Source organism: Bos javanicus, chromosome 13 (assembly GCF_032452875.1).
Source record: "Bos javanicus breed banteng chromosome 13, ARS-OSU_banteng_1.0, whole genome shotgun sequence".
NCBI classification, from domain to species: Eukaryota; Metazoa; Chordata; class Mammalia; order Artiodactyla; family Bovidae; genus Bos; species Bos javanicus.
The window spans coordinates 17,152,127-17,173,879 of NC_083880.1; the positions used below are offsets into that span (position 1 = coordinate 17,152,127).

Sequence of the window (21,753 nt, forward strand, 5' to 3'; positions counted from 1 at the left end):
ATTGAACTAAGCTAGGAAGGGTGGGATGGGGGGAGGCAGGGGGCATGGTGAAGGCATGGGGGGTGGTGATGGGCCAAAGGCCAGTGTGGCCAGAGACAAGAGTAGCTGGAGAGGCAGACGGGGCCAGCAGAGCCTTCTTGAAGGCTCCGTGTCTTAAATACAGCTGTGGATGGAACCCACTGTAGAGGAAAAGGACACAGAACTCTGGGACTCAGGTGACTGCAGGGGTGAGGGAGGGCTTTCCTAAGAAAGTGACATTAAACTCAGCTTAGGAAAGATGGCAGTGGGCAACCAGGAAAAAGTGAAGTCATCAAATATGCATTTATAAAGATGCTGCTGGGGACTCCCCTGATGGTCTAGTGGTTAAGACTCCGCATTCCCAGTGCAGGGGTCCCGGGTTCCATCACTGGTGGGGGAACTAGATCCCACATACTGCAACTAAAGATCTCACATGCCACAACTAAAGATCCTGAATGCCACAACCAAGACCTGGGGCAGCCAAAGAAATAAATACATAAACTATTTAAAAAATGAAGATGATGCCAGCTGCCTTGTGGAAATGGAAGGTTTGTTAAAGGTAGCAATCTGGAGCCTTTTGCTGTTGTTCAGGGTAGGAGAGAGACAGAGGTGGATATGTTTGAAAGATACGGAGGCTGGAGACATGGGGGTAGAGGACAGGGAGAGGGGTCTCCACTGATGACCCCCAGGCTCTAGTGATGCTCAGTGGCTGGCTCTTAAAGAAAGATCCTGGACCACTTCTAGATGGTGGGTGCCCTTACTCGACATCTTCCACATGCTTGAATCTGGGGGGTGGATCCCCAGGGTCCCTTGGGTTTAAAGTTACTGACTTCCACCCAAGCATCCTGCAGAGCAAGCTGCAATCTGCTCACATTTTCTCTCTCTTCTACGCTTCTGTAGGCATCACCTGCCCGACTCCCACATCCGTGGAGCATGCAGACATCCAGGTCAAGAGTTACAGCATCAACTCCAGGGAGCGGTATGTTTGTAATTCTGGCTTCAAGCGTAAAGCTGGGACCTCCAGCTTGACCCAGTGTGTGTTTAACGAGACCGCGAAAGTCGCCCACTGGACCACTCCCAACCTCAAGTGCATCAGTAAGTGGCTGTCCCAGTACTGTCCCTCCACCCCTTTTGCCACGGCCACGCAGAGAGCAGACCGCAGTATGGGCAGCTGATGAGGGAGCCTACATGTCTGGGTTGAGGACTGAGGCTAAATAAACCAATGGGCCTCTAAACACAGCTCAAAGAGGGGGAACTACATGGGCTTTGGGGGCCACACAGTTCTGGATTCAAATCCTGGCTCTGCCACATAACCACCCATGAGACCTTGGGCAAGGGCCTCAATGTCTTCGATCTTTTGATTCCTCATCAAGAAAATGGGCCTGATTCATCAGGTCCTTTTCAACATTGTGGGTTGTAGGAGGAGTAAGCAAACTCTGGTAAATATTAACTATTATTACCATCAGTGCTTTAGATCACAGAAGCAAGAACTGGGCTACAGACAGAGGTGTTTGCTCATAGCACCCTGCTCCCTGGAGGGCTGCCCAATTCCTCCCCAGGGGACAGCCCACAGGGAAATCACGGCCCTTCCTCCCCTGTTGATACCTGCCCTGAGAGAAGTGGGGAGACCCATGGAGCAGAGACCTCCTGGCCCAGACATTGTCTGGGATCCAGCCAGAGCTCCAGACCAAGAATGAAGAGAGATCTATGGGATTCCCCCACCTTAAAAAAAAAAAAAAAATCCACAGCTGGATAACCATGCCAGGAGAAGTCAAAGAATCTTAGAGTGGAAGCCAGCAGTGTTATTTTCAGCAAGACTAAGCCCTGTACTCTAGAGAAGGAAAGAGCAACCCATAGTCTTCCAAGAGAAGGATGTGCTGAATAGTTACTGCACACATGGTGTGTGTCCAGGTGGGACATGTTCTCACGTAACATTTGCGGACATTCTCAGCTCCTTTCCGGGGAAAGCAGACAAACGGGGTTGTTCAAGAGCAGATTCATGGCTGGGGGACTCCTTGAAAAGCATCTCCTATTGAATCTGTAGTGTTGAGATCACCCTGAGCCCCTGCCCTCCCACCCCGTGGCCGCCGTGCAGGGCTCAGAGGCCAGGCAGGCGTTCTGCTTATAGCAGAAGCATCGCTGGGCTGGGAACAGGGTGCCCACCTCATGGACCGTTGGGCCCATGGGAATGGGCTGGGCGAGGCCAGGTCTGAGCAGTAACTTTGGGGAAAGCACGGCTGTTTTCCTTGGTCTAGCCCAGGGACCCACTGGAACTGTAGTCCAGGGGCAAAAATCAGGGCTTCCTACTGTAGAGAAAGTGGGCATTTCCTCAATGTTCCAATTCCTCTGGGTGAATGAATCAAGGATGTTGAACTGAACAGGGTGGGTTGCAGGGTGGGGTTGGGGGAATGAAAGATGGGGAAAGCCTAGAATCATAGATGTTTAGAACCAAAGACTAGGGGAACCTTTAGGTCTTAGCCCCCAAAGCCCCACCTTTTACTACTAACCACTCCCTCCATGATTTCCCCAACAACTTGTGCCCAGAACAATCCATTGAGTAATCTGTTTTGTCATGCAAAAGCCAGCGTTAAAAAGCTGAGTTGATGTCATTGCTATCATTCTAGCCAAAGATAAGACACTTGCCTCTGAACTTTTGCACTCTGTTTGCACTGGGAACTGCAGATAAACAGCTGTTTATCTCCTGTGTGTCTGGCCAGGCCTGGGTGGCCAGATGTGTCCACTTTAAATTATAAATGTATTATTTATTTAAAGTATACATTTATTATTATTATTCTTTTATCTACATGCAGTTCTGAAGCCACCCCAGGTTCCACCCTGGGATCATAAATGCCGTGTGGTTATCCTCTCTCTAGGAGACCCCTCCCTGAGTCACCAAAGGCCACCCTCCACAGCAGCGCCTACAGGGTTGACCCCAGAGCCAGAGAGCCCCACCCCCTCCGGAAAAGGTAGGAATGCCGCAGACTTTCTCAGGACTCCCATCCTCGGCTGCCCTCAGGTCCACAGAGAGCCTGCAGATCTGTGGACCGCTGCCGGGATTCCACCGCAAACACCCCTTATTCATGTCAAGGATAAGAACTGACATTAGCTTCATTTTCTCTTTTAAGCCAAAGTTGCCGGATAACCAGGCTTCATGGGTGCACACTTCATAATGGTTTAAAAGCCACTCTTTCTAGGCCAGATCACACTTCATGGTAGATGTGTAGCTTCGAGAATGGGGGGGTGGGGGCTGAGGTTCTGCCCACCTTGCGTATCAGCCTTCCTGGGCCTCATGGGCACTGGCAGAAAACCCAATCCTCCTGGATCAGAGACGGAGGACTCTCTTGCCTGGCACTGCAGGCAGCGGGGCCACCGGCAGGTTTCATCAAGTCCCTCGTCCACACGTGCCTTAAACAGGCCTAAGCAGGTGCCCGTGTGGGCGGCAGACATCCCTGGAGAGGAGGGAGCCTGAGCAGGAACCTGATGTTTTAATGTTGGTGTGAACACATCTGCCCTGTGCTCCGAGGGAGGTACTATCTCCACCTGCCAAGGCCATCTAAGCATCCTTGAAAAGATGGACCTCCACTGGCGAGACGTGCAGAACTGGGAGAGACCCAAGCACACCATCTCCCAACAACCCTACCCGTGATTGTTTCGGTACACACGCTTGCACAAAGCTGCCAGGATTCTGCATTTTGACCGAGTCTTAGGAAACTCTACCCTAGTTTCCTCTGCACTGTTAAGAAAATCTGAGCTCTTGGATGCAAAATATCCTGGAAAGACTTGCCCTGTGTCTTCTGACACCCTCTCTTGACTCCTGATTCTCTGTGGCCCATTACCCAGTGTGAGGTTTTCATTAATTTTTTATTTATTTTGGCTGTGCTGGGTCTTTGTTGATGCTTAGGCTTTTCTCTAGCTGCGGTGAGCAAGGGCTATGGTCGAGTTGCGGTGCATGGGTTTCTCATTGCTATGGCTTCTCTTGCTGTGGTAGCACAGGCTCTAGGCGCCCAGGCTTCAGAAGTTGCAGCTCGTGGATCAGGAGTTGTGGCTCGAGGGCTCTAGTGCGCTGGCTCACTAGTTGTGGAGTCTAGGTTTAGTTTCCCTGCGGCATGTGGGAGCTTCCTGGGCCGGGGATCAAACCTGCGTCTCCTGCGTCGGCAGGTGGCTTCTTTACCACTGAGCCATCAGGGAAGCCCCAGTGCCAGGCTTCTCCTGGCCCCGTCTCCTCCTTTCCCTCCAGGCGCAGCCATCCCACAGTGGTTGACAGCGCTTCTCGGGCTGCCTCCCCAGAGAGCCAGTTCTTAACTGAGGATGCTCTCTGAGATCTGGAACTCTGGGTGGATGGGGAGCACCTGGTTACTGGAGTTCCAGAAGCTCTCCTGCGACCCTCAGGGGGCCAGGGCTGAGCACCATCACTGAAGGGAAGGTGGAGGGGTGGAGCAAGGGTTTCCTTCCAGTTACTGAGCCAATGACAAACAGGAAGAAGAGGCTGGGGTGCCCACAACCCCTTTGACCCGAGTCACACCTGGCTTGAGGGACCTCCCTCAGCCTGGCCTTCATGCCCCAAGCACTTGGCAGATTGCAGCCATGCAGGGAAATCTCAGGTGTGAGTGTAACCTCCAGGGTGGGTGCTGTGGCCAGGGCACCTCATGGGCCTGCTCCAAGTCAGGGGAAGCATGGTCTGCAGAGCGCCTAGGCCCTATGAGGTGCCGACAGAGGGTGAAAGGGCACAGTGACTCCTCCGGCGCACGTGGCTGGGAGAGTGTGGAGCAGAGGCCCTAACCAGGGGCCGGATAACCCGGAATGTGTGGTCACAGCTTCCCCTCCAGGGCTGGGCTCATCAGGACTGTATTATCACCCTGGAAGACCCACTCACCACGGAAACAGAACAGCAGGGTTGTGCACTGCAGCCTACAGGTTGCAGCAGCTGCTGGCCGGTGAGGGACAGGAGGTCAAGGACCTCAACGCAAGGCAGGTGGCTCAGCCGCCTCCCAGAGATGGGCGCCGAGCCAGGACGCATCCCTCAGGTCCACTCACGAAAGGTCAGATGGGCTGAATCCCAGGTTCCCCTTATTTCAAAAGTTTCGTGCAAGTATGTACAAAGTAAACTAAAATTAGCGTCCTGATGTCTTTGGCAAGTACAGTTCCTCTTTTCTTAACTATTTTTATTCATTCATTTTTTGGGTGCACTGGTTCTTCACCGCTGTGTGAGGGCTCTATCTAGCTGTGGTGGGCGGGGGTTACTCTAGTTGTAGGGCTCAGGCTTCTCACTGCCGTGGCTTCTCTTGTTGCAGAGCATGGACTCAGTAGTTGAGGCTGGTGGGCTCTAGAGCACAGGCTCAGCAGTTGTGGTGCACTGGCTTCGTTGCTCCACAGCATGAGGGATCTTTCCAGACCAGGGGTCGAACCCCCTGTTCGCTGCATTGGCAGGTGGATACTTATCCAATGGACAACCAGGGAAATCTCCAGTTCCATTTGTCTGAGCTGGGTCTCCTGGTAACCACTTCTCCAGTGCCTGATTCTACTCAAACCTTTGAGATTGTTAGCTTATGTGGCCCATGATAAATAGTCATAAATCCACTAGTGTCCACAAAAGCCTCTTGGCCATTCGGAACTGACGAAGATGTTGCCCACTCAAGGGATCTTCTCCCAGAGCTGTGGAGGAGTTTGCTGGGAGAGGGCTGGCCGGGGTGGGTTCACGGGAGGTGCTGGTCCACTCTCTTCTGAAGCTGAGAAAAGACACTGTTCTCAATGTTTTCATTATCCATGTCTTGCACTCCCCTGCAGAGCCAGATCTTACTTCCAAGTCAGACACCAAAGTGGCCACAAGGCCAGCTACTGGACCAGGCTCCAGGCTGCCATCCACAGCTCCTCCTGTGGGAACCACAGGGGTAGTCAGTAAGGAGACCACCTACGTCCCAGCTCAGACAGCAGCCAAGGCTCCGGAACACACATACCCGGCCTTGCAGGACACGCCTGGTTAGTGCTGGCTTTGCCTGCTGGAGGACAGCGCAGCTCCCGGGGGCTGTTTCTGAGACGCGGGTGCAGATCCAGAGTAGGCCGATCACATCACACCATCCAATCCAAAATCAGGATGACTGCGTGACCCTCTGCCTCCTGCTCTCTGCCACAGCCTTCTCGCTCTGGCCTGTGCTCTATGCTCCACCCTGCTTCAGAGGGGAGAGAACTGTCTTGCCCCACATTAAGTTGCATGGCAGAGCCTTTGCTGAGAATCTGATTAAGATCTGCCTCCTCCTGACATGGGAGGACAGAGGAAGCTTTCTGCCATCTGGAATCACGGTGTGAGGGATGGGGGCATGCTCTCTGGGTAATCTGCATGTTCTGTAAATGTGCCTCTGATTCCTAAGCATGGCTCAGCATGGAAACAAGTGATCCTGGTTCTGTGCTAAAGTTAGTCTGATTTTGCCGGCTGTGAATCTCTCAAGGCTTTAATATGAGAGCCAAACTGTCCAGGAGTTCTCCTGCTTAGAGAAATTAGTGCCTTCAGGACCGTGGCAATAACTGAGCTGTAATCTCTTCCCTGCAGGTGCATATCAGAACAATCCCAGAGTTGTGACCGGTGAGTATTTTCCTTGGTCCTTTGTAGTTATATTTTATCTGCATCAAGTGGTGGTGTCTATGTTCAGGGGACCTCAGTGCCAGGGTGCTGGAAGGTCCTGACTTACGCCTGCTCTTCCAGTGTGGTCACCAACAGCTGCCCCTTTCACTCTCAGAAGTGTTTCCGTGTAGATGAGTTACATGATTGTGCTGTTTACAGTGTGTGCAGAATTCTAGGTTGGCTATTTATCTTAATGTTGGTAGGTTCTCACTGTCAGGCGATCGGTACAGAAGCCAGCGTCGGTGCACCACAGGGCCCCCTCGTGCAGCTGTTCAGGCCTACTAACTGGGGGCTAGACTCATTCAGGACCCACTGGAAAACCAGTTAACATGATTAAATGATATTCTGCCATGAGACGCACTTATCTTTCACAGGGAGTTAGCATTATACACTCAACAGCGAGAAGTTCTCATCCTTGGTCTAAAAGGCATCTTTACAGAAGACACATGACTTTAAGGCTGGGAGAGAGAGAAAGTCCCAGAGAGTATAAGGAGGAAAATGGAAAAGTGCTTGCAAGAATGAAAGACAGAGAGGAAGGGAAGAGAGAGAGAAAAAAGGAGAGGGGAGGAAACAGAAGCAGGGAGAAATGCAAGAAATGCAAGGAAACAGAAGCCGGGAGAAATGCAAGTTTTCAGTGATTAAAAAAAACTATAATTTCAATGCAGGCAAAAATTAATTTCTAATTTCTATTCACAAGTTTCCTGGCTAGAGAATGATTCAAGTTTTTGTAGTTATATTTTATCTGCATCAAGTGTGTTCTGGGAAAAAAACCAAGTGGCTTTGGTCGTTTTTGCATTTAGTTGATTAGAATGGTTTTAAGAATGATCAAAACATATGCCAGTGCAAGATATTTTTAAAAGGCTCTCTGGAGAGTGTTTTCATGGAAAAACTGTGGCATTTAATGACAACGATGTGGAAACAAAAGTATGTTTATCATTTAAGAGGTGGCCAGTAAGTCAGAGAGCTGACCAAATTTTTCTCCTTATGTCACATATTACATTAATCTTTCTACAGACTTTTACATTTTTTTAGTCATTTTCTTGAACTGTTAATATTTGCCCAGGGCTTAACAATTAAAAGTTATAAAAGGCTGTACGGTAAAAAGCCCATCTCTGACTGAAAGTCCCCCTGCAGGCAGGCAGGAATTCCTGCTACTAGATTTCAGGGTATCCTTCAGAGAGAGTCAATCTGTAAATAGCATGTAGAAGATACACGATACAGGTAGGTGTATTATTTTCACTATTCTGCATCTTGTCTTTACCTAATGGTATGTCTTGGAAATTTTTTCATATCAATAGACGAAAAAACCACCTCATTCTTTCCAACAGCTCAGGATATTCTAATATATGGATTTGCCAAAATTTATCTAGCCAAAACCCCTACTGGGCCTTGGGGTTGCTTACATTCTTGGGCTACGTAACAAAGGAGGACTAACTGGAAAACCTTATATCGCTTCACACACGTGCAAGGATGGTGGTGGCGCTGGTTTAGTCCCTAAGTCATGTGTGACTCTTGTGACTTCATGCCAGGCTCCTCTGTCCATGAGATTTCCCAGGCAAGAATACTGGAGTGGGTTGCCATTTCCTTCTCCAGGGGATCTTCCCGACCCAGGGATTGAACCCCCCAGTCTCTTGCATCTCCTGCAGTGGCAAGTGGATTCTTTACCACTGAGCCAGCTGGGAAGCCCATGTACAAGTATATCTGAAAGAAAAAAAATCCTACAAAATTTGAGGGCCATTTTTTTCCAAAGTGGATTTCCAAACTATTTTATTATGACATCTAATCTGTATTTCTTTCCAGTTCATGACTTTCACTGGATTAAAATATCAAAAATTCTCTCCCTTATTCTAAAATGCCAGATAATAAACATTAACTGAATACCTACAATAGGCAAAGATAGCTCTGCTCAAGGAACTGTGGAAATACAGAGATTAAAAAAAAAAAACAAACTTTAAATCTTTTATGTGGCATGAATAAGATTTCTTTTCTTCCAGACTGCTTAATGTAGACACTAACTATAAGACAGGCCTAGTCAGCAAAGACATGAAAATGAGATCCATTTAAGTTTTATCAGCTAAAAAGATAGGAATTAAAACTAAAACCCTGCTGCTGCTGCTGCTGCTGCTGCTAAGTCGCTTCAGTCGTGTCCGACTCTGTGCGACCCCATAGACGGCAGCCCATCAGGCTCCCCCGTCCCTGGGATTCTCCAGGCAAGAACACTGGAGTGGGTAGGTGTCTAGAAACACTTAGTGATGAACAGTTTCTCCAAAGTATGTCTGTCACACACAGTCCCAGCCACCTGGGCCCTAGGAGTGTGCCCCGCCAGTTACAAGAGGCAGGGACACTCATGGCACCTTGGGCGTCGGTAGGGGCTCCTATTTCTGCAGCAATAAGCCACTGATTGATCATCTTTGGAAGATGATATAAATAATGCTTTACCATAGCAGTTGCTCAGTAGATATTAATGTTTTAATCAGTCCACTGGTATTACCAATATCAGTTCTTAAAAAATGAATCATGTAAATGATTATCATGACTTTTATGTATTTAAAGATATTTTTTGATGTGGACCATTTTAAAGTCTTAATTGAATTTGTTACAATATTGCTTCTGTTTTATGTTTTGGGTTTTTGGCCCTGAGGGATGTGGGGTCTTAGCTCCCCGACCAGTGACTGAACCTGGACTGCCAGGGAAGTCCCTTTCACAACTTTTAAAAGTGGCTCTTTTCGTGCAACAAAATGGTAAATAGTAAATGTTCCATAAGCGAGGGAGCAAATACTCATTGGAGTTTGAGGGCTCTAACATTTTAATACATGTTGAGGGAAATGGTCCTCATTTCACTATCTTCTATATCTATGCACTCACTTGGCAGCCTTGTTTTGTAATCAATAACCTTATTCGATGATTCCAATGTCTGTCTCTGCTCCTTACCTAGGCTATTTTTGAAGATTCCTGGTTGTGAAATGAAAGGATAGAATGTCAGCTACGACGGCGTTTACACTGCCATATCCATTTAGTGCACCCGAGGGGAAGGGTTCGTCTTTCAGACTGTATTATACCTCCATCTCTCAGAGCAAAAGTACATCTGCTGCAGTTTACATGCTCAGCCTTTAAAGGGAGCTACTTCTATATCATATCATTTGTCTGTTCAAATGATACAAATTGAGGTCCCATCTTGTGCCAGACATGGTCCTAAGCTGCAACAACATGCAGATTTCTCATTAAAAAGCAAATGGCACTTTACACGTCCTTCAGCTGCAGTTCAGTTCAGTCTCTCAGTTGTGTCCAACTTTTTGTGACCCCATGGACTGCAGCATGCCAAGCTTCCCTATCCTTCACTATCTCCCAGAGATTGCTCAAATTCATGTCCCTTGAGTCAGTGATGCCATCCAACCATCTCATCCTCTGTCATTCCCTTCTCCTCCCACCTTCAACCTTTCCCAGCATCAGGGTCTTTTCCAATGAGTCGACTCTTCTCATCAGGTGGTCAAAGTACTGGAGCTTCAGCTTCAGCATCAATTCTTCCAATGAATATTCAGGGTTGATTTCCTTTAGGGTTGAATGGTTTGATCTCCTGGCAGTCCAAGAGACTCTCAAGAGTCTTCTCTAACACTACGGTTCAAAAGCATCAATTCTTCAGCACTCAGCTCTCTTTGTGGTCTAATTCTCACATCCATACATGACCACTGGAAAAACCATAGCTTTGACTAGATGGACCTTTGTCGGCAAAGTGATGGCTCTGCTTTTCAATATGCTGTCTAGGTTGGTCACAGCTTTTCTTCCAAGGAGCAGTGCTTTTTAATTTCATAGCTGCAGTCACCATCCACAATAATTTTCAGGCCCAAGAAAATAAAGTCTGTCACTATTTACATTGTTTCCCCATCTATTTGCCATGAAGTGATGGGACCAGATGCCATGATCTTAGTTTTTTGAATGTTGAGTTTTAAGCCAGATTTTTCACTCTTCCCTTTCACTTTCATCAAGAGGCTCTTTAGTTCCTCTTCACTTTCTGCCATAAGGGTGGTGCCATCTGCATATCTGAGGTTATTGATATTTCTCCCGGCAATCTTGATTCCAGCTTGTGCTTCATCCAGCCCAGCATTTCACATGATGTACTCTGCATATAAGTTAAATAAGCAGGGTGACAATATACAGCCTTGACGTACTCCTTTGCCTATTTGGAACCAGTCTGTTGTTCCATGTCTGGTTCTAACTGTTGCTTCTTGACCTACATACAGATTTCTCAGGAGACAGGTAAGGTGGTCTGGTATTCCCATCTCTTTAAGAATTTTTCACAGTTTGTTGTGATCCACACGGTCAAAGGCTTTAGCGTAGTCAATAAAGCAGATGTTCTGGAATTCTCTTGCTTTTTCTATGATCCAACGGATGTTGGCAATTTGATCTCTGGTTCCTCTGCCTTTTCTAAATCCAGCTTGTACATCTGGAAGTTCTTGATTCAGGTACTGTTGAAGCCTAGCTTGCAGGATTTTGAGCATTACCTTGCTAGCATGTGAAATGAGTGCAGTTGTACTGTAGTTTGATCATTCCTTGGCATTGCCCTTTTTTGGGATTGGAATGAAAACTGATCTTTTCCAGTTCTTTAGCTTGCAGAAGTTTAATGGTTTAATTCCATCAATTAATCATTTATTGATTACCCACTCTGAACCCAGCACTTCCTATGTGCTCAGTATAGGAAGACACAAAAGAGAAACCATTGGCAGGGACTAAGGTGTTGACATTCTCATTTCATAACTGCTTTCAGCGAATGCAGGCACACAGCATGTCAGAGACCCTACCGTCTGCCTGAGCTAGTTTGAAGGTACTGCCAAGAAATGATGATTCCCTGGATATGCACAGAGAACACTTTTTAAAAACTGAAATATAATTGATTTACAATATGTTAGTTTCAGGTGTGCAGCATTTTTGTAGATTACACTCCATCCATTCATGGCATTGAAACACGTATAATATCATATGCGAAACGAGTCGCCAGTCCAGGTTCGATGCACGATACTGGATGCTTGGGGCTGGTGCACTGGGATGACCCAGAGGGATGGTACGGGGAGGGAGGTGGGAGGGGGGTTCAGGATGGGGAACACGTGTATACCTGTGGCGGATTCATGTTGATATATGACAAAACCAATACAATATTGTAAAGTTAAAAAAAAAAAAAAAAGAATAGCCAGCTACCAATAGATGATAAAAAAAAATAAAAAAAAAACAAAAACTGAAGTATAGTTGATTTACAACAATATGTTAGTTTCAGGTGTGCAGCATTTTTGTAGATTATACTCCCTCCATTCATGTTATTACAAGATAATTGTCTGTAAGCCCTTCTGCTGCACAGTATATCTTTATTGCTCATCTATTTTGTGTATGGTGGTTTATATCTGCTAATTCCCTATCTCTGATTTGCCCCCCTCTCTTCCCTCTTTCCTTTGGTAACCACAAGTTTGTTTTCTCTGTGTCTGTTCCCGTTTTACATATACATTCATTTGTGTTACTTGTTAGATTCCACATATAAGTGATATCATACAGTATTTCTCTTTCTCTGACCTATTTCACTAAGCATAATATACTCTAGGCCCATCCACACTGCTGCAAATGATAGAATTTCATTGTTTTTTATGGCTGAGCAATGTTACACTGTACATAAATACCACCTCTTTATCCATGCAGCTGTTTGCGGACATTTGGGTTGTTTCCATGTCTTGACTTGGAAAACAGTGCTGCTATGAACACTGGGGGCACGAATTAGTATTCTCTGTCGACTTGTTGATGGTGGCCATTCTGACTGGCATGAGGTGGTACCTCACTGTGGTTACAGAGGACTCCTTCACCCACACTGAACATGGTCCACTGGCCACCTCGGCTGTCTTCTCCACTGCAGACCCAACATCACCGTAGGCTGAAGGCCAGGCAGGGGCTCCTGCCTTCTGGCCTGTGCAATAACCATCTTCTGCTTCCTCTCTCAAGCTAATCCTCCTCCCTTCTCTGTCTCATCAGATCTCTTTTCCTCTTTCTCCAACCCACGCAGCCTGCTAGGAAACATAAAAGGTTGGAAAACATGACAGTTGATTTATTAATCCACTGTTTTGGCGATTCTGGTTTCAATCTCTTTACTAAATTTGGTGATTCTTGTTTCAATTTCTTTACTACATTTGCCTGGAAATAACTGGGGAAGGAACCAACTGTCTGAGTTCCAGGGGCTGAATTCAGATTGCTTTGTCATATCATTGGCTCAGGACCCCTCTTTGTACTTGAGTCTGAGTCCGCAGCTTCTATTCTCAGTTAGAAACAGGAAGCAGCACTGTGAAAGTGGAACTAGAGTTAACACTAGCTCGCCTTTTCCAATAAATCTCTCCGTGGACAGTAAATGCATGCCAACCTGATTAGTCAACGTGAAGGAATAGTTTACTGGAGGGTAAGACATCTCTGCTAAGAAATTTGTCTTTTAGTCATAATGATGATTAATGTTAAATTTAGAAGCTCAGAACAACGTTCACTAATTTCTCATGTTTTCTCTTATTCTTTTGGAATAGCTTTTCTAAGTTTTATTTACTTAGGTAAATAAAAGTAGTCTTGTTTTTGTAACTTTAGTGTCTCTTCTGATTGGAGCGTCATTGCAAAAAGATTGGGGGTGGGGGAAAATGCAAACTTTTTAAAAAAGAAAATAAAGTTATCTACAAGCCCAAAGAATTACTTAATACTTGGCATATATTCTTCAAGACTATTTTGTGTATATGGACACATACGTGGCTTACTGGAAATTCTTTTATTTATTTTTATCTCAACCAGCTTTTTCACTTAAGACTTTGTAGACATCTTTCTGTGTTAACAAATGTAGATTTCAAAGTTTTGAAAAGCTGAATAATACTCCATTGTATGGGTATGCCACATTTCATTTAACTGTCTACTGATAAGAGAGTTAGATTAATATTTAAAAAAAATTATTTTAAACAATGCTTTAGTGACTACTCCTGTGTATGCATTTCCCCTTTTCTTAGAATACATTTCTAGAAGTGAAATTAGAGTCAAAAGGAATGGTCTTCTCTGAAGCTTCCGTTACACATCACCCGTTTCCTCTTCTAGCCTGTAGAAATCTGGGTATGTTCCCTCATCCTATCTCTAGCTGTTTTTGAGGACAGTTCTAGTTGAAGGCCAAGTCCTTGCACACACAGCTGTGGCTGTCTGTCTAGGCACAGGTCTGAAAAGCTCAAGGCTCCAGGTGATCAATATGCCTCCTGGGCCACAGTGAGACTCCTGGGTCCACAGTTGTTCAGGTTGTCACCTTAAATTTTTTAAAATTTAGTTTATTTTTGGCTGTGATGGGTCTTCACTGCTGTGTGCACTTTCTCTAGTTGCAGTGCTCAGGCTTCTCGTTGTAGTGGCTTTCCTCCTCATGGAGTACGGGTTCTAGGGCCTGCACGGGCTTCAGTAGTTCTGGCTCCCGGGCTCTAGAGCACAGGCTCAGTAGTTGGGGTACTTGGGCCCAGGTGCTCCACAGCAAGTGGGATGTTCCCAGACCAAGGATCAAACCCATGTCTCCTGCACTGGCAAGTGAATTCTTTACCACTGAGTCACCAGGGAAGCCCCAGATTGTCATCTTAGACGCAGGGCACGTTGGTGATTTTTGCAGGGAGATTTCACAATATTAAAGCAAAATGGCCAAATCTGCTGGGAGCTTCTGATGGATACAAGTGTTTTAAAAAGAGCATTGTTTCACCTGCTCCTGGGCCCAGCCCTCTTGCATCCACGTGAAGGTCCCACCCTCCCTAACAACTCCCAAACAACCACTGTGGCTGTGCTGCCGGGAAAGGAGTGTCTTCTCTGCCCTGATATAGAACAGACAGAACAGCGTGGATCTCAGGATCTGTTAGTAACTGTGAGCTGGTTGGGAAGGCATCTGGATCTCCCTGCAGAAGCGTAAACTGTACAGAATTTTCAGGCTCAGAAACGCTGGGACTTTGAGCAGGGTGCCGACTCATTCTGCTCTCTTTCCAGCAGCCGTCTCAACGGTCACCGTGCTCTTTGTAGTATGCCTGGTGTTTCTTCTGGGACGTTGCCTGTGGTCAAGGTGAGTAGCACAGGAGACCCATGCTGGACAAGATGCTTCCTCCCCCAAGAGCAGGGTTGCATCTGATGACCTGGCTCTGCCCTTGCCAAGGAAGACCCTTTCCTGGCTGGAGGTGTGAGTGCTCCCACCCACTCTGTGCTGGGCAAAAGGGGTGTCCAGGCCAAGTGGTCACTGAGTCAGGCCTGTTCCCTTCACTGTCCAAAGGCAGCCTGCAGGTCACTGGTCAGAATCTGGGCAGCCAGAAATGAATGGACGGCATGGGGCCAATTCACCAAAAGCCAATTCAGAGGGAAAGAATGTGCCAAGTAACCGATGTGATGGACGTGCAATTTGTATGATATATTTACGGATTGTTCTTCTTGAATGTACTTGTTAAATACGGGCACATGTCCCCATAAATAGGCTTATACGTGTTGGCCTTGGCATTTCTAATACTAGAAATTCTATATTTCAGCAAGACTGTTTCTGCCACTTGCTGAAATTTCAGCTTTTATTTTTCTAATCTTTAGGCATTTTTACCATTTCTTCATAAAAGCCTTAAATAGCATATTAGCCTTAATTCTGTACTTCCATCAGCTGGTGACCAGTATTTTACCATTCCATAGTGATATGGCTGTTCCAGACATATCAGGTGTGTTGAAACTAAACTTTCAATCACTAGTCACAAAAATTTCTTCCTAAATATTATATCAATATAAAGATTATACCACTCTTCGAGCCTAACTTTGACAAAATGAATATTCCACGAAATGGCACTGCAAAGCCAAAATATAAAACAGCCATCAAAATATTCACACACATCTTTAAAAGCTATTAATATCACCCTATGCAAAAAGAAATACCCCAAACTTCATAGTCTAGAAATCAAGAAAAGAAAGCTGATATTTTACTTAAAAATTCATCAAAAAATCCCCCTAAATGCTAAAATATTTGCAAAATAGAAAATTACTTTTAAAAGGATTTTAAGAATATCATTACGGTTAAATAATTTCTACATAAAATGTATATAGAATTATTCTTAGGAGATAGAATATATTCATTGATTATATTAAAAAAGAATAAATATACAATCTTTTTAAAGAAGACATTAAAAATATATTCTTAAAAAGAATTTGTAAATTTGATAAATATGGCCAATAAATATGCTCCTAAAAGGAATACAGCAATATTCACTGGCTGTATTTATGGTACGAGTCATGAATGGATCTTTAAGAATTGGTAAACATGCTAAACATTGCTACTTGGGCATGTGGTGAGCTGATTCTTTCCATAAGCTGATTAATTTGCAAATGGGTTATTAGGTAGATTAGTGATTCGACAAATTGGGTTTTAGAAAATTGGTTTTATAAACTGGCCTAGAGTTCTGATTTATAGTTTAGGCCTCACTCCAAGGAGCTTGAGTGTTGACTCTACGATGTCCTGAAACTTGCTTCTTCTCAGGAGGCAGACTGTAATCCACAGGTCCGCATACTCAGGACCTAAAACACACTTCCAGTGACAGGTGGGGAGGCGTGGGATGAAGATTCTCTGCATCCCCTACTCCTGGCTTCTCAAGAACTGATTATTATATTTGTTTATTTAACATTTACTAAATAAATGTCAGGGCTTACCTGGTGGCTCAGATGGTAAAGTCTCTGTGTACAATGCGGGAGACCTGGGTCCTATCCCTGGGTTGGGAAGATCCCCTGGAGAAGGAAATGGCAACTCATTCCAGTACCGTTGCCTGGAAAATCCAATGGACAGCGCAGCCCCGTAGGCTACAGCTCATGGGGTTGCAGAGAGTCGGACATGACTGAGTGAGCTTTATAACCACTACATCACTTTTATCAGGACTGCCAATGCTGGCTTGGCCAGGCTCCTCGTCACTCACTCCTCCCATGGCACCTGGCACTGGAACCACTGCCTTTTGGCAGGGGGTTGGCAAGGCGGGGGGAGCTGCCCCCACAGTGCTGGTAAAACTTGGTGGACAAAGGGGTGAAATGCAAAATAAGACCTAAAGACCGCCTGTGAGTGGAGGCAGTCTAGGTGCTCTCCATCAGAGTGTCCAAAAGGAACTGTTTGTTGACACAATCTTCTCTGTCAATTATCCTGCTTTCCAGGCGAGCCCACCAGACACCCGGTGTTGAGATGGAGAGCATGGAGAGTGTGCCAATGACCACGGGGGCCGATGCCAGAGGGGAGGACACAGAAATCCACCCGCATGGCCTAGGAGGCTCCGGGGACGCTGAGGCCAGCAGCGGCCGCAGTGAAGGCCCAGCTCTTCCCCAGTCAGAGAGGACCTAGGGAAGACTTGGGGCGCTGGCCCCAGGGGAAAGACCCCCAGGGTGAGGAAACATCCGGCCTTCATCTTACCGACGGCCCAGGTCCAGCATCGCCCTTACCGGTGGGTTCTCTGGGCTCAGGACAGATGCCCGCCATCCGCCTGCCTTGCCTGCCCGCCCTGGGCATAAGGCCCAGTTCCCAAAGTCCCAGCCGTCAACAGTTACCCGGGAGGGAGTGAAGGCCTCAGGGCTTCCTATCAGGGCTTTTATTTCATCATGACATTTATTCAGGACAGCTTGTCCACTCGATTCAATCCCATTCCTCAGCCTGACCAGCAGGTTACAAAGAGAAGAAACACACCCGAGGCTCCAAGTGAGCTACAAGACTCCTCCTGGATTGGGAGGTGTTAACAAGGATGACACCAGCATTTCAACTCGTAAAACCTTCTCTAGGCCAGGTGCTGTGCATGCATGGAAAGGGAGCAGAGAGACTGTGCCTAGTGGCTCCTCTAGATTTAAGGATTCAGAAAGAAGAAAACTTGGTGACGTTTTTCTATAGATGTGCATTTATATTTATATTCTTGTCTTTTATATCTATGTATTGTCAGATTTGTATTTTGAAATTTGTTCCTTGTACAAGCAATATAAAATGTCTATTTTCAATTAAAAAAAAAAAAAGATGGCACTGAAAGAATCACTGACGAGAAATGTACCAGAAAGAAAAAAAGGAGATCAGGAATGCAGAGTCCCGCATGACTGAGGTCAGCTTTTCTGAAAGAAGGAAAAAGTCTTGCCTGCAGCCGAGTCAGACTGTGGCTTTGGAGAATTTCCGGTAGCATTTCTACGTGAGAAGCACGTGCGTGTCTGCTGCACACGCTGTTCCTGTGTTCTTTCCTCCTTTGGTGTTTATGTTTGTTTATAAAATCATGGGCCTTGTCCCAGCTCTTCATTTTACAGATGGGAAAACTGAGACCTAGAGAAGTGACTTGCCCATTTACTCATGCAGAGTCTGCACAGAGTCGGATGGGGGCAGGTACAGGGGCGGGACTGTAAACCAGGTGTCAGCCGCCCCATCACATGGCCAGGGTAGCCGGGACGGGGAGGTGGACTGGAGGCAGAGCAACCAGTCCACCCGCTGCTGGGGCTCTCAGTGTTCCTTCTTGTGAATTTCTTCAGGTCATGAATTTAGATGCCTTCATCAGGGCTGGTGAACTGGGATGACCCTGAGAGATGGGATGGGGAGGGAGGTGGGAGGGGGGGTTTCAGGATGGGGAACACATGTATACCCAAGGCTGATTCAGGTCAATGTATGGCAAAAACCACTACAATATTGTAATTAGCCTCCAATTAAAATAAATTAATTAATTTTAAAAAAAGAGTGAAGGAAGAAAGGGTGGGAATGCTAAATAGCTGGTGTTGGGGATTTCAGAGATGTACCATATTCACTGTCTCTTTCAATGAGCAGGGAACACTGCTAACACTCGAGCTGAGCCTTACATACACTTGGTTATCTGGTTATCCTTACATAGCAGCAGCAGCTGGTGGATCAGAAGTTAAAGTGTCTGCCTGCAATGCGGGAGACCTGGGTTCAATCCCTGGGTCGGGAAGATCCCCTGGAAAAGGAAATGGCAACCCACTCCAATATCCTTGCCTGGAGAATCCCATGGACAGAGGAGCCTGGTGGGCTACAGTTCACAGAGTCACAAAGAGTCGGACACGACTGAGTGACTTCACTTTTACTTTCTTTTATCCTTACATACACTGGTTACCTACACTTTTTTGTTTCTCTCTACAGCTGTTTGTCCCTAAGTTTCTAGAGTTATTAATGCTTGGACCCAGTTTGTTCTTTACAAGAATTTTTAAGTGCACGACCCTTGTTATTTTTAAAACTTATTTAACAGGAACAACATCAACAAAAAGGCACAGGTTCAGTGGAGCCAGGGATTCGAAAGGTTTCTATAAGAGTCGGAGACGACTGAGTGACTTCACTTTCATGCATTGGAGAAGGAAATGGCAACCCACTCCAGCGTTCTTGCCTGGAGAATCCCAGGGACAGGGGAGCCTGGTGGGCTGCAGTCCATGGGGTCGCTAGGAGTCGGACACGACTGAGCAACTTCACTTTCACTTTTCACTTTCCTACATTGGAGAAAGAAATGGCAACTCACTCCAGTGTTCTTGCCTGGAGAATCCCAGGGACGGGGGAGCCTGGTGGGCTGCCTTCTCTGGGGTCACACAGAGTCGAACACGACAGAAGCGACTTAGCAGCAGCAGCAGCATGGGATGGAAGAAGGCTGGGTCACAGGGCTAGCTCATGGATTTATGCACATCCTCCTGGGGAGAGTGAGTGATGTGATGCTGTGGAATCACCTGACTCATGTCCAGCACGAAGTCTGCTGTCCACCAAGCACCAACCAAGTTCAAGCTGGGTGAATTATATGTCAAAAGTTAGATCTAGACATAGCAGCGAGCAGGGCTGGGTGGAGCTGCGGTCTAAAAGGGCCAAGAGGGCTTGGGTAGGGACAGATCAATCACTCATTCAATGAGGGCTTTTTTAATTTTTCCAGTCCAAGGGATAAAATGAATTCTTTTACCAGCTGGTGCAGTCCTTCTAGGGGAAGGTTTAAACAACCTCTATAATGCCAAAACATACCAAGGCCCCAGAATGCATCCATCACGCAGTGAACATCTTGGAAAGAACTATGTGTTCATCTTTGAATTCTCTCAGAGACTGACACACTGCCCTGAAGGTCATTAACAGATGCTAGATCAACAAACTAAAAGATTCCATTGGAGAAGGAAATGGCAACCCACTCCAGTATTCCTGCCTAGGAGATCCCATGGACAGACGAGCCTGGCGGGCTACAGTCCATGGGGTCACAAAGAGTCGGACACGACTGAATGAACGATCACACAATGTATCTCAGGCTAAGACCCTATGGGTGCCTATGATTTCTGTAGCCCATTTTAAATCATCCCTTTAATAAATTCTCAAAGTCCATAATTCTTCACAATCTATATAAAAGAAAAAAATAGGTTAATTAAAATATTCCAAATAATAAAATCAAAATAAGGTCAAATGTTCTGAGAGCTGGTTCTCAGGCAGAGTTAAAAAGAGGTAACCTGGGGACACTCAGCACCCAGCTGCCTATCCTTCTCCGACGTCTCCGAGCACCTCGAGTTCTACATGTCCCCCGTTTCTACATGCAGACAGCAACTGATCCCAGAGGGCTGGCCTGGGCGGACACCAGGTGCCCAGAAGTGAGGCGTCATCACGGAGACCACAGCAACCTACCCGGGAGGGCAAAGGAGTGCACGTGGGGTCTCCGGTGCCCTTCTTCTGTTGCATCAGGACTCGTTCCCATCCCCTCACACCTGTGCCCATGCACAGGCCAACTGTGAGTTCTCCAAAACCACCACTTCCCATCCGACCTGGAAGCCTCGACTCAGCCAACCGGGAGGGTCCTGCAGGTGGACCCGATGTGATGCCGCCTCCTTCGACCTGTCACCACGTGTCGGGCCTCCCCAGAAGCAGCTCCAGACCACTACTGCTTGCTGCCCTTGGGGGCTGACTGGGCTCAGCCAGGCAGGTCTGCTCTGCACGTCGTCAACTTGTCTGCATTCCGTTAGTCGCTGGGCTGAGCTAGAAGACCTGAGAAGACCTCCCTTGTGTGGGGCCCTAGCGCTCCGTTGCATGAATGCTCCATGTGGCTAGCTTGGGCTTCTTCACAGATGGTGGCCTTGGGACAGCCAGACCACTTCCAGGTGAAAGAAGAAACTGCCAGGCCCCTTAAGGGTGGGGACTGCCACATCTTATGGGCACATCTGTTTCATTTCATTGGTCAAAGCAAGTCGCTGGGCCGCCCAGACTCTCGGAGATGTGGTGGGCTGACAAAAGAGGAGGGAAGGAATCAGGGGAACCATCTGGGGAGATTCTACCTTGGTACTGCCCAGGGCCAGCATTTGTCTTTCCATCCTTGGTAGTCCGTAAATGCCAAGGAGTGTTGGATGGATGAGTGAGGAGAATGATAGGAGTCAGCACCTGCCAGGCACTGGGAAGAGTCCATCTTTTTATTTTTAGTGGAGAAAGCACGCAGGACTCAAAAGGATGTGAGCTCTACAGGTGTTAGAGGTCTTGAGCCCAGATGACACTGTCAGTTGGCTATGAACCTACATAATTCATATTTTTCCCTGCTCTCATTTCCTGTCCTACACAACATTTGTCACAAAGAAAACTGCCTATCATCTTTTTTACCTTGACTTGATCAGTAAATAAGACTTTCGTCTTTATAAACTCTCTTCTAGATGTTAGGAAGTAAGAGAACAGGGACCAAAGGGGCACATTTAAGGGTGGTTACATGTTTCCAACTGACTGATCTGCTTCAATTCTGGCCTCAGAATTTCAAGAACCTAGCTGAGAATCTTGGGTTTACTTGTTGGTTTTCCCATAAGTCTTGAAGGCAAAGAAACCAGCTCAATTCAAATCAAAGCATCCCCAACACCTCACACTGTCAGGAACAAATCAGGAACTCAACATGTGACATTTTCACAGAATTTATAAATATACGGTGTTACAAGTATAAAGGAGTCATGGTTCACTTTTCTCCCCTAGGGTCCTGTCTATGAACCCACCCATTCTACTTCTCTGGACCTGAGTAACCTGGGGTGTGACGCTCTGTCTTCTCCAATTTGTCGTTGTTGCTCAGTGGCTGTTGCGTCCAACTCTTTGCAAAACCAAGGACTGCAGCAGGCCAGGCTTCCCTGTCATTCACCGTCTCTCAGTT

The 21,753-nt window shown here is 46.6% G+C and overlaps 1 protein-coding gene across 8 annotated transcripts in view; it reads left to right on the forward strand.

Moving 5' to 3' along the window:
• IL15RA (interleukin 15 receptor subunit alpha) overlaps positions 1-21,753 on the forward strand; it is a 45,244-nt gene that overhangs the window by 18,937 nt on the left and 4,554 nt on the right. Inside the window, exons 2-7 of one of the 8 annotated variants that reach the window (XM_061435776.1) lie at positions 919-1,113; positions 2,892-2,984; positions 5,803-5,994; positions 6,563-6,595; positions 14,639-14,711; positions 16,811-19,973. In XM_061435776.1, the coding sequence (XP_061291760.1) occupies positions 919-1,113; positions 2,892-2,984; positions 5,803-5,994; positions 6,563-6,595; positions 14,639-14,711; positions 16,811-16,994 (770 nt within the window). In that variant the 3' untranslated portion in view covers positions 16,995-19,973. Of the gene's footprint in view, positions 1-918; positions 1,114-2,891; positions 2,985-5,802; positions 5,995-6,562; positions 6,596-14,638; positions 14,712-16,810; positions 19,974-21,753 lie in introns of those variants that run through there. The other 7 variants (XM_061435777.1, XM_061435780.1, XM_061435781.1 and 4 more) reach the window with 7 other exon arrangements.